This window comes from Chelonia mydas, chromosome 2 (genome assembly GCF_015237465.2).
Source record: "Chelonia mydas isolate rCheMyd1 chromosome 2, rCheMyd1.pri.v2, whole genome shotgun sequence".
In the NCBI taxonomy this organism is placed as follows: Eukaryota; Metazoa; Chordata; order Testudines; family Cheloniidae; genus Chelonia; species Chelonia mydas.
The window spans coordinates 101036285-101054124 of NC_057850.1; the positions used below are offsets into that span (position 1 = coordinate 101036285).

General features: G+C 39.4%; 1 protein-coding gene across 4 annotated transcripts in view; it reads left to right on the plus strand.

Moving 5' to 3' along the window:
- Positions 1-2914: 2914 nt before the first annotated feature.
- The window catches only part of SALL3 (spalt like transcription factor 3), a 24705-nt gene continuing 9779 nt past the window's right edge, over positions 2915-17840 (plus strand). The window contains exons 1-2 of one of the 4 annotated variants that reach the window (XM_043540005.1): positions 3221-4830; positions 14650-14813. Coding sequence is in view for 2 of the 4 variants with exons in the window: in XM_007060407.4 (XP_007060469.1) it covers positions 4752-4830 (79 nt within the window). In the remaining 2 variants the exon portion in view is untranslated. Of the gene's footprint in view, positions 4831-6544; positions 6863-14649; positions 14814-17840 lie in introns of those variants that run through there. The other 3 variants (XM_007060407.4, XM_043540003.1, XM_043540004.1) reach the window with 3 other exon arrangements.

Below are 17840 nucleotides of genomic sequence, written 5' to 3' on the forward strand. Positions count from 1 at the left end.
CTCAAGTGAGAACGAATTAGCGGTCAGTTGCTGCAGCCTTAAACACACAAAAGAGTGCTAGATTCAACCCCAATGTCCTAAAACAAAAGTTGGGGTGAAAGAGGGGAGAAGAGACTTCAGACTGAAAGAAAGAATAAAAAATAATATAAAGTCCAAATTATTGAAGTCCCTTCTGAATAAAGTTGCTGAAGCAAATTTTAAAAATAACCAGCAATAGACTGATTGCACAAACTGTCAGATCCATCTTATCTATATGTGATAGGTTTATGACCACAAATCCTAAATATTTATATACATGCAGACGGAACTATGTATACTCTCCTTGTGAAATCAATTTTGCGGATAAGCTTCGTTTTTTCCTGAATAAATGGTACAAATTAAAGCAAACACCTAATTATGCGTCCCATTAATGTAAAAAATACAATACTAATTGGTAAATAATATTATTAAGCAGACAAAATAATAACGTGTTGCTTCTTATGATGAAAACAGCATTGCAAAGAGAAAGACAATTAACAAATTAGATTTAATTATAGAGGAGAAAAGCAACTTTTGTTTTTTTCATCAGTATTAAAATATTTTATTAGACCCGCCAGTCATGTGGTTAAGAATATGAGTGTGTACCGTGTGTATTCGCACATATATAATTGTATATACATGTAATTTGTACCCACATTTACATATTTCTGTGCTCAAGTCTACTGTATTTATCTGTTCACACACTCGTGCATGAGAGAAAGGGAGATTCTGTTAATCAGTTCCCCCCCCCCCCCCCGAGGTGACCATATTTTTGCAGCCCAACTTCAGTAAATATGTTTTCATAGTTCAGCCTGAAAGATTAAATAGGAGAATCGTGAAAAAGTTTCCATCTAATAAGGGAAGTGTGGGGGAGGGGGCCGAGGGATTAGAAGCCACTTTATGATAACTTTAGACTCGCATTCCGAACCCTTTACATGTTTGCGTTGACGTGGTTGACCTAAATCAGTTACAAAAGTTTCGCCTATATCATTTGCTCATTTACAAAAAGTAGCGATCAAAGCTCTCTGCTTTCTGATCGGAGGGGCATTATGCAGGTGTGGGTTTACAGTGATCATTTCATCAGAGTCTCTTCTCTCTGCTGAGCCACTCCACTCCACTCCTAAAAAAACCCAAACACCCTATAAAATGTGTCACCTGTAACCCTAAAATATGTAAATGTCAAGAGATACAAACCTGGTAATTATGCCTTTCTTGCCTTTGTGAGCTCCATTGCTCATTAAATATTAAAGACTGGATTATTTAATTTTCCACTTAAAGTTTCTCTCACGTCTGGCAAAAGCGTGTTACGCTTTTTAAGCAGAAGACTAAGTACGTTCTCATAACATTCTCAAAGAATTGTTAGCAATGCAAATCCCATACCAGTCATCATCGTGCTACCCAGGAAACTAAAAGACCTTGAGAAATAGCAAATGCTAAAGTTTAGGAAGAAAATGTTGATCAAGCAACAACAAAATCCCTTCCGAAGATGACGGGATGAAAATTGACACATTTCTGTTACTACTGCAATGGGGCGGGGGGGGGGGGGCGCGAGGAAATGCCTCTGGTAGGTTAAAGTGCAGCATCTCTGATTCCAGGCGAATGTTTCAGAACCAGCCAGTAGCTGAGCTTTTTTCACCTAGAGCAAGTCTGTAGAAGTATACCTCTGTGCCATCTGAAAGAGAAGATGTAAATAGAACATGTCCTTCACCGCCGCACTTTCTGAAGGCTACTTTAACGCTCGCAAGCGATCGCTTTCACCTGCATTGTATATACACGTGTGTGTATATGTGTGAGTGTGTCTCAAACTGTATTTATGTGTGGTGTGTGCAATAGTCCCCTTCCTGCGGGTGGAAATACATTATGTTTAATAAGTGCTTAAGCCCCCTCCCCTTTCATATTGGAAAATTACATCAGATTTCAGTCCTCAATGTCGTTTCCAGACATTTTAGTTTAGAAATACTCCGGGTGAGAAACTTTCCGCCAAAGTGGATCTGTCGCAGAAAAGTTAGTTAGAATTTAGAGACTGCAAGAAGTATTTTTATTTGTAAATGCAGAAGGCGCTAGAAAGGAGTCGACCTTTAAAATCACATGAATGGAACGTAGAAAACAGACATTTAAAAGCCATTTATTTGCCCTTTCTAGGTTGTGTTATTATTTTTTTTTTTAAAAAATACGAACACCCAAAATACAAAAATCTCTAAAACCATGTGTGGCCATAAACTATCCAGACTGGCCTAACCTGGCGTCTTTAACTTATTTTGTTTGCCTACGTCAAAGTGGCGAAGAAACCAAAAGCAGAGCGATAATATCACAATGCAAAAGATAAAAGAAACTAGTAGCAGGGGAAGTTTACACAGAAGTCTTCCAAAGAAGCCAAGGTTAGTGTATTTTAAGGACTACAACTGGGGGTTGGGGGGGAGATTAGGAGGAAATCCATTTCACTGGTCTTAGTCTCTGTCTTCTCTGTCCCCAACCCCCTGCTCACAGCTCCCTTCTGTTTCGTGCCAGGTGAGCTGTTGCTCTCGTGGTCCCAATCAAGGGGTCTGGGAGAGCCACTAGAGCGAAACAAAAGAGGGACGGGGGGCAGAGCCGATCTGTAAGCGATATTTAAGAAAGGAAAGAAAAAGTGGGGGAAGGAGGGAGAAGAGCGAAAAGCCCCCAAACAAATAAATGTCGGGGGCTGGAGGGAGTGTCCCCGGATCACTGTGCTATGCTGATGCAGAGGATGCTGGGGCCATCGGTAACTATGTGGTACATCCTAGCGGTGGCTCGCTGTTATGGTGTTATGGGAGGTGCCTGCGCGCGTGTCCCTCTCCCCAGCAGAGATCCCTCCACCAAAAAAAAAAAAAAAAGGCAACTTGTGGCTTAAGTCTAGTAGTTGTGCAGTTCCCCAGCGCCTGAGGCGAGCCAAGGCAGAGGGGACGCCCACGGGCACCCGCCTCGTGGACCATCCCCTCGCCCCAAAACACGCCAGCCAGCGGACAGCCCCAGGGGAAGGGAGTGAGGGGCTCGCTGCTGACCAACTCGCAAGGCAACAGACGGGCAGGGTGGGGGGAACCCAGCCCTTCCCCGCCCGCCCTCCTTTAAAAAGAGGGGGGGGGGATTGTGAGACAAGCCGCTGTTGGGAAAGAGAAGCACTTGGAAGCGGCTGGGAGCAGATCGGGCTGCTGAGCTGGGGGGGCGGGGGGGTGGGAGCAGGAGGAGGTGCAGAGCTGGAGCAGTAGGAGGAGCCGCCGTGCGACCCGCGCCGCTCCCAAACTTGAAAGTTTATCTGCCCGAAAGCACCAGCAGCAACCTCGGTTTGCACATTCCTCCTGTTACGCGGAGAGGAGGCGTTGAGTGGGGGGAGAGCCCGGCAGACCTGAGCTGTCGCGGGAGTGCGCGAAAGGCGGGGGAGACCCAACGCACCCCCCCCACCCCCCCGCAGGCAGCACAGCAAGCGAACCCTAACCCTGAGAGAGACAGAAGCAGAGGACCCCGGGCTGGCTCGAGCTCCTTTGCCGGAGATCAAAGGCTTGCTCAGCACCCACGCGCGCGAGAGACTATTGCCCGTAGCCGACGGGGCACAGAACTGAACGAAGGCGGGGGGCGAACGCCGGGCAGGGTGTCACCAAAGAGTCACCGCAACCTGCGCGAGAAGAGGGGGGCAAAAACTTCCTACCCGTGGACAACAGGAAGTGAGCAGCACCACCAGCAACGGGGAGGCTCTGCTTGGAGAAAGAAGCTGCAAGACAAAGAAGGAAGGAAGGAGAGGTGAAAGACAAAACTGCTCAAGGGTTTGTGGTTTTGTGTGTCCCCCCCCCCCCCCCCGCCTCCCTCCCAAGAGGAGAGAGCAAAAGTCAGCGGGGTGGAGGAAGGAGAAAAAAGAGAAGCAGGAGGGACGAAGAGCAAAAGACAAGAATGTGAAGCTCCAAGGAGAGAAGAGGGGAAAGAAAGCGGAGCACACCCACAAAAGTTTCTCGCCTCCCGACCAAGCAGAAATTGAGCCCACACGCGCGCCCATACAGAAATCAGATGCCATCCAGAGCAACTTCTGGGGAAAGAGGAGCCAGGAGAGAAGAAGACGCCGAGTGGTGCAAAAAAAAAAGCCCACAGAGCAGAAGAAAGCCAAGCAAAAGTAGCGGAGGGGGGGCGGGGAAGAAGAACACGAAGATCATGACCTTCCCCAACAAGTGAAGCTCGCACATATGTTGTGTAAAGTGTGTGCGCACCGGAGCCCCGCTGCGCGCTGTGTGTGCGTGTGTGTGTGTGTTTTGCTGCGGCTGCCCCTGCAGCCGCCGCGGCCGCTGCTGCTGCTGGGGTCGGTGCCTCTTGCAGGAGGCGCTGCTGGTGCCGGGGAGACGCATCATTTGGCGGAGTGAAGCGGCTAATTGCTGAGCCCCGTCCCTCATTTACATATGCAGCCTGAGTCCGCTGGAGCCGGGCCAATCCGCGCTCGCCCCCAGCACCATTAATCGCCATGCATTATTCACAACCGTAATTACCGAGCCCCATGCGCGATCCGCGCAGCCGCCCCAGCTCGCAGCGCACGCCCCACAGCACCGCGCACACCCCGCCCGGCTAATCCCCCCGCTCGCTCAGTTTGTTTGTTTCGGCCCCCCCCCCCCCCCCCCAGCTACCAACTCGACTTTTTCTTTGCGATCAATTATTTCCAGCCCCCTCCCTCCGGCTACCCCCCCTCCTCCCGCTGATGCCTCTGCAAAAAGCAGCATCCAGAAGCCGCAGTTAGCAGCATGTCTCGGCGAAAGCAAGCGAAGCCCCAGCATCTCAAGTCGGACGAGGAGCTGCAGGCGGAGGTAGTTTCTGAGCACGGTAAGGGGCTGCTCCGTGTGTCTGGCTCTGTGCGTCTGTGATGGTGGTGGTGGGGGGGGCGGGTATTTATTTATTTTAATCACGGGCCACGGCTCGTTCCCCGTGTTGCACGGAGTGGGGATTAGGGCCGCTCGGGGGAGACACAGCGGAAAAGAAAAGTTAACAGTTCCGCCAAGTTTCTCCCCCCCCCCCCCCCCATCCAGGAAACCATCCCTCCCATCAACGCCCTGCTGGCCCTGGCGGCGTTTTCATCAGCGCTGGACTTGGCGCGGGAGGGGGCTGAGTCCTCTGGGTTGCCCCGGGCTGTGGGAGCTGCGCGAGGCAGAGGGGTGGGCACCCGGGAGGCGAGCTCTCCTCCCCCTTCCCAGCTGGGTTTCGTGGCTCGCTCTCACACGCCCTGGCGTAGTTTCAGCCGAAGAAATGCCCCCTTCCCTCCCCCCCCCCGCCGCCCCATCTCCTCCCCCCCCCAGCCCCCCGGAGCAGGGAAGTTGGGAGCCGCTCAGCTGCCGGGGCGCTGCTGCGGGGGCTGCAGGAGGAGCCGCACAGGGCAGCTCCGCCGAGCTGGGATGCGCAGCAGCGCCAGGGGGGCTCGGAGCAGCCCGGCTCCAGCCACACTCCCAGCAAACCGGGCCAGCGCGCTCGGTCCCCGTCCGCCCCCTCCCCCCGAGCCCTCCTCAAGGCGGCGGGGCTGCTGAGGGGCCCCCCATTGCCAAAGTGCCCGCCCCCCACTTTCTAGGTGGGAAGGCTTTGCCTTCCTGCACCTCTGACTCCTCCCCCGCAGGCCGAAGGGGGCTTTGGGGAGCAGGGGGGGAGGGTACAGCCCCTAAGGGTGTAGGGGACGTTGACATAAAGGGGAAGTTGGCTGGCTGGGGGAGCAGAGTTTGTCTGGAGGAGCCTGGGCGGTCTTGTACCTTTCCTCCCTGCTGGCTTTTCTCCCCATCTCAGTTCAGTTCTTCTGGGTTCGTCTCTGATTAATACTAGTCCCAATGACTACAAACGATCACTGCCACCATCGTCTTTCACAGCAGCCACATGGAGTGGGGAAGGTTTATTTTTCCCACCCATCCGCCATGAGTCCCCCCCCCACACACACACACATAGAGGCACATATGCCTGGTTTAATATAGCTAGAGTGCCCAAACTGCCAGTAAACAAGTGTCCCGGGGTGCAGTGATCCCTTTCCCCCGCCCCTGCAATAACATTTATAAAATGGGGTTTCAGGCTTTTTAAAAATAGAATTAACTGTGTTGATTAGAAGTAAAATTTGCAAAGGCATCCTACAGCCCTCACTTTTCCTTGGGTAGGTTCAGGGCTTCCACTGGAAAGTTTTCTTTTCCTTCTTCCGTATAATTTATCTTTTTAGTTTCTTGCATAACCAGTCAGTGAGATACTATTTCTAGACTCCCTCATTCCTTTATTTTACCAAAACAACATGGAAAAAGCCACTCTGCTTTATTTGTGCCTCAAAACTGGAATTACTTACAAGTTGCATGTGGGGGAGGGAGGGAAGGGATGAAAGTTGGAGCCTAAGGAGGATTTTGACTATGGTATCAGAACTTCACAACTTTGAAGCTTGAAGTGTGAATCCACTTCATCAGGTTAAAACATCTGTCAGATTGGCAAATCTTCAAACCCAGGACTGCCACCACCTCTTTCTCCTTCCCATGGTATTTTTTGGGGGTGGGAGGAGGTTGCTTTCGACTGTTCAGGGAAGGAAAGAGAAGGGGCCGCTAACCACTTCTGGAAACGCCTTTTGGATACTGATAGTAAGAGACAGGCAGGGAAATGCTGCTTTCTGTCACACCTGAAGAAGAAAACATTGTGTGTTTTTATTTTACTTTAGTTTAAGCATAGCAGTGACAGTGCAGAATTAAAGTGAAATTATTTGTCATTGTGGAAACAAGATTAATCAAACAGTGTCTATTGGCAGGGTTCTTGGTTTAAGAATTTCTCATTTACAAACTTTTACATGTTCAGCATCCATTTCAGTACCGGGGGGAAAACACTGCATTGCCTCATTATGTCACTTCTGGTGAGTTAATATATTGAAGAAAATTCTTAAACTATTTTTGTTTTGCTTTGTTTCGGGAGTCTTATCTATGTAGCCATGTCACCCGAGATTAGAACAGGAGATATGCTAAAAAGAAACGCTTGCATATGGTGGGTAGATTAAGGACAAAGAATCTTTTTGTCATGGAAATATATTTTTTTGGTTTTGTTTTGTTTACTTCATCACATAGAATTTCTCACACTTGGTTTGTTTTGTATTGCCCTCAATGACTACATGATCAAATGAATGGATTTATTTCTGCCGAATGAGAAAGACAGTCTTTCCATCAAAAGGACTACATTGCATCCCAGTGAGGAATTTTAAAGCGTTATTATTGTGGTCCCTGAATAGCTCAAAATCGGCTTTCACAGCAGCCCTAAAATGCAACAATGTAAATACTTCTCAGCCTTAGAAGGCTGTTATCAAAATGTGTTGTGTCCCCTTTTATTAAAACATATTTAAATTAATGGAATGAAACCCCGTGTAGTTAACAATAAAAGAGCTGGAGCCCTGTTATTGGTTTTTCACTTTCATTTCAGAAATGTGAACAAGGTGAACTTAGTAGTGTAAACAAGATGACGGATATGTAGTGCACATTTGTATAGTGTAAATTATTTGCACTTTATCATACAAAATACAAATATTGCTACTTTTAAAACAATTTTAAAGGTCAAATATATTTAGGTGCACAAAGAAGATCTTAGAATTAAAACATGTCTTTCAAGTCAGTGCTTTTCATTTCCATTCACAGTTGTAATCAAGATATTGCCACAGTTCCTGAACATATTTTGCAACAGGCCAAAAATAGTCAGTCCAGGACAGAACAGAGGAGGAGTCATTTTGCAGTTTTGTGGGTGTGGGTGTGTGTGTGTGGGGGGGGGGGGGGGGTTTAAAGCAAAGAAAGTAATAATGCTTTTATATTACTTGTATCCTTTTACATATTTTTAGAGTATTTACACTCTGTGATAGAAATTATTGATAACCCAATATTAAGTTGAGGAAGCTTATTTATTTAATGTAAGCATATATTTAATATCATTATCAAAATATATTTTCATTAAGTGAAGCATTTTAAGTGAATGTTCTATAGGTATATTATTTATAATTACAAATGAACAGTAGCAAAAGGAAACCTGCCAGTTTGGAAAACAGAATGGAAGATAAACAGCAGGCTGTATTTAAAGTTATATAGAGGCCAGTCAACTTAGGTGGCGATGTTACAATGGAAGCTTTAGAATTGTAGTAAATAATTTTTGAAGTCAGTTTGGATGACAGCATAATGCAGCTGAGTTCAACAACAGAACAGTCTCAGTATGGGAAGTCTGGTGAGAAAGTGTTTGAAATCTGAAGATAATTGACAATGTCATGAGCTACAAATTTACATTCAGAAAATCATTTTAAATGATTTTTTAATGTGGAAAGGTAAAATATGCCTTTTGTAAATGGGAAAAGAAATGTTGGCAAACAACTAGTAATTATAGATTGCTTTGCCAGATATATTGTAGAATAATGAACAAAAAGATATTTATTCACCCAACAATTTAAGGATGCCATATTAAAACAAAATGATGGAAATCATTTACAAAGAGCGACAGAAGACCTGGAAAAACTGTTGTTGATATAAAACGCAATATGCTCTTCTTTTTTAAGAAAAAATGATTTCAGATATTAGTGTTTTAAATTTCTAGCAGTTCTGTTTTCCTAAATCAACAGATTATAGGCAATTCAAAATTATATTCTACTAAAGAAAAGAGAAATATTCCATGCATTTTGACTCAGATTAATTCATGTTACTAGTGAAGAGCATGAGCTTAGCATTTTTAAAGTAGGAATAATTAAACAAAGTTTTTATAATGTTAAACAAGTGATTCCAGTGTTGCTGTTCTAAAGTTCTAGCAAGAGTAACTATGGCAATTGATGCTTTGGACTGTTTTCATTCTAAGCTAATGGCTGAGATGTGTTATTGTTTGTTTTGAGAGGAAAGGAATACCTTAAAGGAAGCAAGTAATGGCAATCTTTGAATATGATTTTTGCAACCTAATATCTATTTAAAATGCTGCATATAATTACATTGAAGTGTTTTCTTTTCTTTTTTTTTTTTACATTTGCAAAATGCATAATACATTCTAATGGCTGTATCTTTTGAATGCTGGTGAACAAGAATTACATTCTGTATATTTTAACATCTACTAGCTGAAATAATACAGTGTTCTTTTGAAATCATATATATATATAATTACACCAATTCTGTCTAATCAATTTTCTTTAAAAAAATTATTTGATATATGTGTGTATATAAATTAAACACACACCCTACAAGCATAGGAATATATCTGCATTAAAAATATAAAAAAACAAACAACCAAAAAATAACCCCAAAAAATAACCAGATTTTGCAAACACTCTTTTTGAAGCAGCAACACCAGAGATTGCTTATTTAGTTTGAAAAATAATATCTTAAGGTAAAATAGAAGTATTGCTGATTAATTGCCACTTTAATGAGAGAGGATAATTGAGATTGTTTGCTTAAGTTCTTTTGGAATTCTTGTACATAATTCATCTACGAACTTTGCAGCTTATATATTTGTAGATAATTTTGATTCTCTTCAAAGAGAACAAAGGAAAGTGTATGGATTAACATCAGGAATTATTTAACAAGTTGATTGTTGTATGCAAGATAATGGTAAAAGAAGGCAAAAGTGGGTCAGATTTCATTTTGTGCTGCTAATCTCAGAGAAGTTTTACCGTTGAGCTTGAGGTGGTCATATGGATATTTTCTTTTCTTTGAGAAATCTTCAAAGGTACTACACTGACTTCTGTATAATAAATATCAGCAGGATACTAATACCTTTAATTGTAAATGTTGATAACTTGTACTTTCTAAAATATTTGAAAAAAATTCATTTGAGAAGCTAGTATTCCGGTTTCTTTTTAAATAAGAATTTATTTAAAAAAGAAAAAACTCAAACAAATGTCCATAAATTCTACTTCTGAAAAACAATTTAAGTCCTGATTTTTAGGGGGTTGTTTTTCTTCTTTTTTTGGTTGGGTTTATTTGTTTTTTGTTTTTGTCCTCCCCCTCCCCATATGATTTGTTGACTGATTGCCAAGCCGGGACAAGCATAATCCGTAGACTGTCCATTGACTCAGGAGGTGAGTCAGTTAGTTTTGCTGATAATAAAACAGGTCTGGTATGATATTAAAATAGTTCAGTTCTGACATATTTTATACGAAATAAAGCATGCATGAAACACTTCAACCAGAATATTTTGTCTATAAGTTGACAGTAATGTTCTATAAACTTTTCAGAGGAAGTAGTGTTAAATCTAGTTATAATTCTACATTTTTGTTGAACGGTACATTTCGATGAAGAGGGCCAAAATCCTGCTTGCTTTACCCTCGCAAAACCTCCCACTAAATTTTATAGGAGTTTTCCATGATTAAATTGAGCAAGGTTTAAACCATAATGTACTTTTAGGGTTATGTTTAAGTGGCGTTCTGTTACAGATGGTTTCCTTTTTTGAAGGGGGGGAGGAATATTGGAAATTGGAAAAGCTAGAAAAATCATGCCATAAATGAATTATAGAAAACATAAACTCGTGAAATTTTAAAATAATTATTTTAAATAGCTGAGCAAAACAAGACTGGACTCTAGGTTTTTGTTTTGTTCTAATTTACTATGCACAATATTAGTACACACACACAACATTCAAACCAGATTTTTTTCTAATTTTCTCAGTGTTGACTTTGTTAATATTGTGCCTTCTCCTTCCCCACAAAAAAATCAAAACTCTTGGGGTTGGAAAATACACCAATAAATAATACTTCTGACAATGTCAATAGAACGTCTAAATATTTTACAATGTATGCCTGTCTTTTTCAATCCACACTTAAACAGGTTAATTTTTGTGTTCAAGACCACCCCTTCTGTATTTTCTGTGTATTAGTGTCCAGTGTACTATAGAAAGTCTGTTTGGTCTCAGTGAAAAGGTGGGATTGCACGGAGTGCCAACAAGCTTCCAAAGGACTCTCCCTGAGGGTGGGTAGTTAGAAGTGCTTTAACAAGGCTTGCTGATTTAACCTTTGCCTGCTTTGCCCTGCCAGGGGTGGCCACTAGATGTCAAGCTCATAATACAATTAGTACATCTGTGCAGTTGACCTTGGCAGTACGGCTTACCACTGTTCTGTTAAGTGTTAACACTGAATTTGAGTGTTAACTAGAGATCCCTGTGAGTTTGCTACATGCTGTACAACTTATCAAATGCCCATCTAGTTCAGGACAAGTGTTTACAGTTCTTAAAGAAGGAAAAAGGTTTCCTTTTGTGCGGCCTTGCATCTTGAACTACTTAATTAACCCTGCATGTGCCACAGCACTTTTGTTTCAATTAATCAAAACAGCCTTATTATTCACTATTTCAAGAGAGCTCTCCAAATAGCTCTGTTTGGCAATTCCATTGTATGATTTTATATCTATGTAGTAATATGTTTCATAAACTGCGTATGACTAGCAGTAATAGGTTTGTTTAGTTTTTTGTGCAGCTTTAGTTATCCAACACAACACTGCAGTACAGGGAATGGCAAATGAGCAAAATGACTGAGCTACGTAATTAGCAGTGAATTACTTATACTTCAGTCCTACAGACGCTTGTGCACGTGAGTAACTTTTACTCACAGAAGTAGTCTCATTGACTTAAATGTTTGTGTGTTCATTCCTCTTGTGCATAAGCCTTTGCAGGATTGGGCTCGTAATTGGCTTCTCATATTTGTGGTCCTGTAAACACAAACTGGCCATTCTTCCAGTGTTTGTTCAGTCATTGGTCTGTTTTATTTTGCAGAGTTAGGCAGTCTAAAATTACATTTATGTAGTTTAAGACTTAGTTAATCATCAACTTTCTGAAACAAGGAAATTATGTAAAAGCCTGGTGTTTTATTTAATTCTTTAGCCTTATTTGATTTTGTACTTTCTGTTTCATTACTGGCTAAGTTAGAGTTATCAGCCTTGAAACTGTAAGGATTCCTAATAAAAAAAATATTCTGTTTAAAAAAAAAGTGAGCATGTTCATGTATATTTAATTATACAAATGTATTTTCTATATATATAAAATGTGATATCAGCCAACTGAATAGCTTATTATATATGGTCTTGAAACATAACAAATATCTTATTATTTGGTACAATATCTTGCACAGATATTCGGAACCAATTGTGAATGTTGCATTCCCTCCACATCTGCATGCATACATAATGGCACCAGTGTTTTAGATAACTAGTGCTTCATTGCACAGATCAGAAACTGCAAATGTTTTAAACAGAAGACAGTTAGTGACTGTGCCACAGGTGGCTGTTACTTAACAAATTCTGAGATTTAGGCCACTGAATAGATCAAGCTACGTGTGCCAGGTCAGTACAAGTTTTTGCATAGCAAGAGTGCCCTCCACTGTTCAAATCCATATTAACAGCTTTTGTGGTCTGTGAAAAAGGACAGAAAAATTTTCTATTGAGCCTGGAATTTCTTCTCCATTGTTAAACACAGTAGGGGTCTCTATTTGTCTCCTCCTGTTTCACAGCTTGGGCTCAGTATGTGATAATTCATCTTTCTTTATGGGATTCAGAGCTATCATAAAGAGTTAAAAAGAATTAATTTGCAAGAAAATAAATCTCTTCTAACAATTTAAGCAAACTTTTTAAATGCTTTGTACATTTTAGGAGATAAAGCAAAAGTAGTAATATTGCTCTCAAGGATCAATCAATTGTAAGGTTACTGGCTCATGGGAAAGTTAATATTTTTGGAAGAAAATAAAATTGTTTTTTATATATGTTTAACAAATAAAAATTGTGCTTGAAAAAATGTTTGTCTACTCTGACAAAATGAATTATAAGTATTTGTCCAATTCTCTATTTCACCAATCTTTAGTAATTGGGAAGCATATTTATAAGATCTTTTGCTACAGATACAAACAAAACTGCTAAGACCTGCTGTTTGAAATAGCTATTAGATTTGCACGCAAGAGATTTCTACATCTAGTTTCATGATTAGAGGACATTTTTATCTTTACCTGATGTAACATTCTGGTATGGGGGAGGTAATTCGTCTTTTGCTGAAACTTCTTTATAGTTCATATCGTGCTTCAGAAAGAAAGGTTGGTAGTTTAAACTTCATACATTAGAAATACATATACTTTTAAAAATTATTAAAGATTTTCTGTTATTAAACTCTGTACCTGATTCACAAATAAGAGATTTTCCAGGTTTTTCGTTGCCATTATTTTTAATATTACATGTGATCTGAAAAGTTTTAGAAAATGTTTTGTTTGACAAATTTCTTGGACCTTTCACGATCTATTTCTTTGGTTATAAAACTTTAAGTAACATGTTAACTTTTGAAAGTATACTAATCCTAAAAAATGAGTGTTTTCTATTACTTTCATTGTTTTATCTAATTCTCTTGTGAAAGTATGTACAATTATGAAGCACATAATTTAAGGCTTTTATGATGCCACTTGAACAAAAATGTATAGTAAAACATTGCATTGCCAGAGAAGATTACTTTAGATTGTAAGGATCGTTATCTAATATAATCGAAAAGGTGCTTTACAATCATTTATATGCAAAACTAGAATTGATTTTTTAAAATAATAATCATAAAAACAAAACAGAAACCAAGCTGAAACAGAGTGAAACAGTTTTGGCTCCTTTCATATTGTAAAACTGTTCGTCCTAAGAAAAATGGCCTTTAGCTAACAGTCAGCATACATTAAGGAATTATTCTTATGAGACTGAAATATTTAATTTAAGCCCATTTCATAGCAGTGAATGGTATTTAGTATCTCTGAAACATCCACTTGTTATCTTTTCTCTCACAGGTATTGAAAAAACTTTAGCTTTCCGGTAGCATATAAGAGAATGTCCTGCTGTAAAATATAAGACTCTTGAAATAGGGTCTACAAACCCTATGTATCTATACATAGGGTTTATAGCTGTGCCAGTTTTTTCCTAACTTTACATGTTTCCTCATGTTAACTGGAAGAGTCACTGTACCATTTAAGCCATTTTCCCACCCTCTGTTCCTCTCAGAATACAAGAAAGAAGATTAACATTGTATTCCATATAGAGATGCATTGCTTGAAGCATGAACAGCATTTGATGAGTAGTTAGTGACACCAGTAAAGTAGAATTCTCTCCACATCAACACCTTGTACCTCCCAAATAGTGCCAATAGAGCACACTAAGTAATGCAAGCTATTACAATAACAAAAATGACTTCCACAAAACATCTTCAAATAAATTAACATGAAAAATTCAAATAAAGGGCTCAACCCTCAGCTGGTGCAAATTGGCATCCATCTATTGAAGTCAATGCAGCTACAGTGATATTTACACTACCTGAAGATCTGGCCCTAAGTATCTTTGTGGATGTGTTGGCTAAAAATTTTCACTGTTTTTCATACGGTAACCCTCATCCCTTGACTATTAGCAGCTTCAATACCTGTTAGTTGTTGAATTGCTAATGAGAAAAATCAAATTATTGAGAAGTTAATGGCTCAAACCCTGAAGTCCAAACTCAGGCAAAATTCATATTCAACTCCTATTGTTTCAGTAACAACTACAGGATGTCTACAAGATTAAGCAGTTACTCTATTAACTAAAAAAAAAAGTCCATGTAAAACTTCATTGTAGTAGCACTTTCATTATCTAATCGTTGTTTTCAGCAGAAATAAAAATGATAAAATACTGCATTATTTAATTAATTTAATCACTTTTATTTTAGTACATGGAAGAGTGAAGGCAAGTTGTAAAACATAAAGCAAATGTGAAATAAATGATTAAAGTATTCCACCAGCAGTACAAGTCCAGACTCATATGAAAAACAACTTCTTGGCTTAAATCTATGACAGATGTAAAAGGTTGAAGAGCCTGGAATATGATAAAATGGTGAGATGAATTCCCTCTAACCTATACAGCTATTCATATAAGTGTGATGCTAGAATTTTATCAGACAGCAAAATATACTGTTTCTGATAAATATGGGCAACATGGAGCAATCTACTTTTCAGCAGAAGTCCCCATTGAAATCAATGGGGAGTTATGTTTAAAAATAAATCAGTGGCACGATATAGCACTTTTTTGTTTTGTTTTTTAAACTAATAATTAAAATTGAAAGTGGTGTAGGAAGCTAAGTGCAAAATATATCAGCATACATTTCATTCCAGTGACTGCTTTTTTCTTTTCTTTTTTTTTTAAGAATAGTTAGAACTCACCACTTTCACTTAACGTCGTTCTTTTTCAAAGGGTCTGTGTGAGGCCTGATCTTAAAAACTGTTCCTTGCATCAATAGCCCAATTTACTTCAATGGAATTCCTTGCATAAGTAAGGCTTACTCACTCAAGTAAGGGCTTGCAGAATTGCGGGCATAGTCTATAATTCTGTAAAGAATTTCAGCACTCACAGAAGGTGCTGTACAATTAATAAATAATGTCTGTATGTCAGATTAATGTTTCCTACAATTAATGACATCTGTTTGCTTGCCAGTATAGAAAGTGAAGCTTTGGGAAGGTTATTAGTATTTTTGTTCTTTTTAAAAAAAAACGTATTTCATAAAAAATATCAAAATGATCTCTTCTAGATCAGGGACATTGGTTGGATTTTTGTGTGTTTTGGAGTTTATTTTAAAAAGCTACTTTCTACATTGCTTTTAAAAAATACTATTTTAGAAAATGATTTATTTTTTAAAAAGAGATGAATGTACCTGGCTCTATAGTTTGAAAAGTATTCTGGATATTTATATTCCTGTTGTTTTACTGGAGGGGAATCCGAAAGGCAGAGTCATTCCCCAGTCTTTAAGGGCCCAAACCTACTCCCATGGAACTCAGTGGGAGGCTTGCCATCAACTTCAGTGGGAGCAAGAGTGGGCTCTAATAGTCTAACTATAGTGTTTTATTACATTTCATATTTTAAGTTGAGGGGCGCACTTGAAATGTAAAACATTGCTTTTCTTGAGCTGTGCATTAGTGTAACAGGTTAGTTATAGCACTGATGTATTATAGAGATCCATGTTGATAGTCTCTCATGATAATGTGTGCAGTGGCTTAGGCATCTATTGAAAGCTCATCTACCCGTATTTCTTAGTTATCACATATCTAAATCACAAGACTGTCTCTAATTTAGAAAAAAAATGTTTTGAAATAATGAGAATACTTTCGAATTTGGATTTAATGATTATTGTACCTTGTCTGAAATAATTACATGGTTTATATTTGAGCAGTTCATTCTAGATAAGAGAACTGCCATACTTGAATGGCTATATTACTAGTATCCATCACAAATGACTGGAATCTGTTGTGCAAGGTTTGTTCAGAGGAAGATCTCCCTATTGGAAAAAATAAGCAATATTTAGTTACAATGGTAGTAAGAGAAACAAGCAGGTTAGACACTGTTAATAAGTATCCCACCCTGCCAAAAAACAAACAAACAGGGGGGGACCTTTGCCCAAAGTCCCAGTGTGTTTGGAAATGAGCACTGGAAAAACTACATAAATTAAAAGCTCACAAAGGACTCAATCTGCAGTCCTTAATCAGGCAACACTCCCAAAGAACTCAGTGGGCGCTGAGTTAGGACAACAGGATCAGGCTCCAAGACTGTAAAAATGTAAATCTGTAATGTAAATAAAGATTTGTTTGAATTGTCTTGTTCAAAGAGACTCAAGAGAAAAGTGCTACTAGAATGTGAATGTAAAACAAGAACACTGGAACGCTCTGCTTTTTCTTGTACTCTGTGTGTTTTCGCTTTCCAAAATGTCAAGAGCTTCCTTTCTAAAATTACATTGAAAGTAGGCTTTTGTAAGAATAACTTTAAAAATATGTTTATTTTACTAGTATAGTATTTTAGAATGCCTTTTGGCAATAACATTTCTACCCCTTTTCCACAGTGAATCATGCTGTCATGTTTCATATTGATATTTTTATAATAAAATGTTCTATTACTTTATAAAATGTCATTTTGTATGTATGTTAGCTGAGTGGTGTTAGTGATAGCTAAGGCTTATACTGCTGAACCTAACTAATGAGCTTCAACATTGGAGGCAAAAGCCCTGAATAATAGGGTTATATTTAATTGTGTTTTACTTAGATTATTTTTTTCCCAAAGAAAAATAAGTAAGCAAAATAATCATTAGTGCTCAAATAAATGTTTTGCTTTTAGGTTAGCAGAAACAATGGAACTTTGTGTATATAATGTATTTATTTTTTTAAAAACTTGTCATATTTCCTCAGAATAAAATGACATTTTGTGTATATATAGACATATTTAAACTGAATTTTTAATAAACAATATTTAAAATATCAATGTATACACATTTATATTTTACAGTTTTTTAAAACTATAACTTGATACATAAAGATACAATTTAAAAAATAATTTTAGGAGCATGGGAATAAGTACATAGTACCCAAGCTTCTAGCCCATTTGCCGGTAAAACTGCCTATTGAAATCTATAGGGAGTTTTGCCTCAGTAAGATCTGCAAGACCTGGCCCAGAATTATGCCATAAGTGATACGCTATGTTTAACATTCAGAATAAAACATAACAAATACAGAGGAAAATAATTAACAGTTTGCAAAAGTAATAGAGCATCTCAAGCATTCAGTTTTCTTTAATTTTCTTTTACTAAAAATGGTTTTCCTTAAATATTTTTGTTTCATAATATAAGTTCTGCATTCCTTTGAGGGTTTTCTTAGCACACGATAAACATATTTATATCTGTATTTAAAATGAAGCTTTGCATATAGTAAACAGATATTTTAGGTGTTTGGTCCAATCCTGCTCTCATTGAAATTAAGGGGAATTTCCCCATTGGCTTCAGTAGAAACAGGATCAGGCCCTTTATTTGGGTCCTATGCCTGTCTTCAGTACAGATCAGCTGTGCCTTTGCTTCTAGCTATACTCAACCTCATTACAGATACA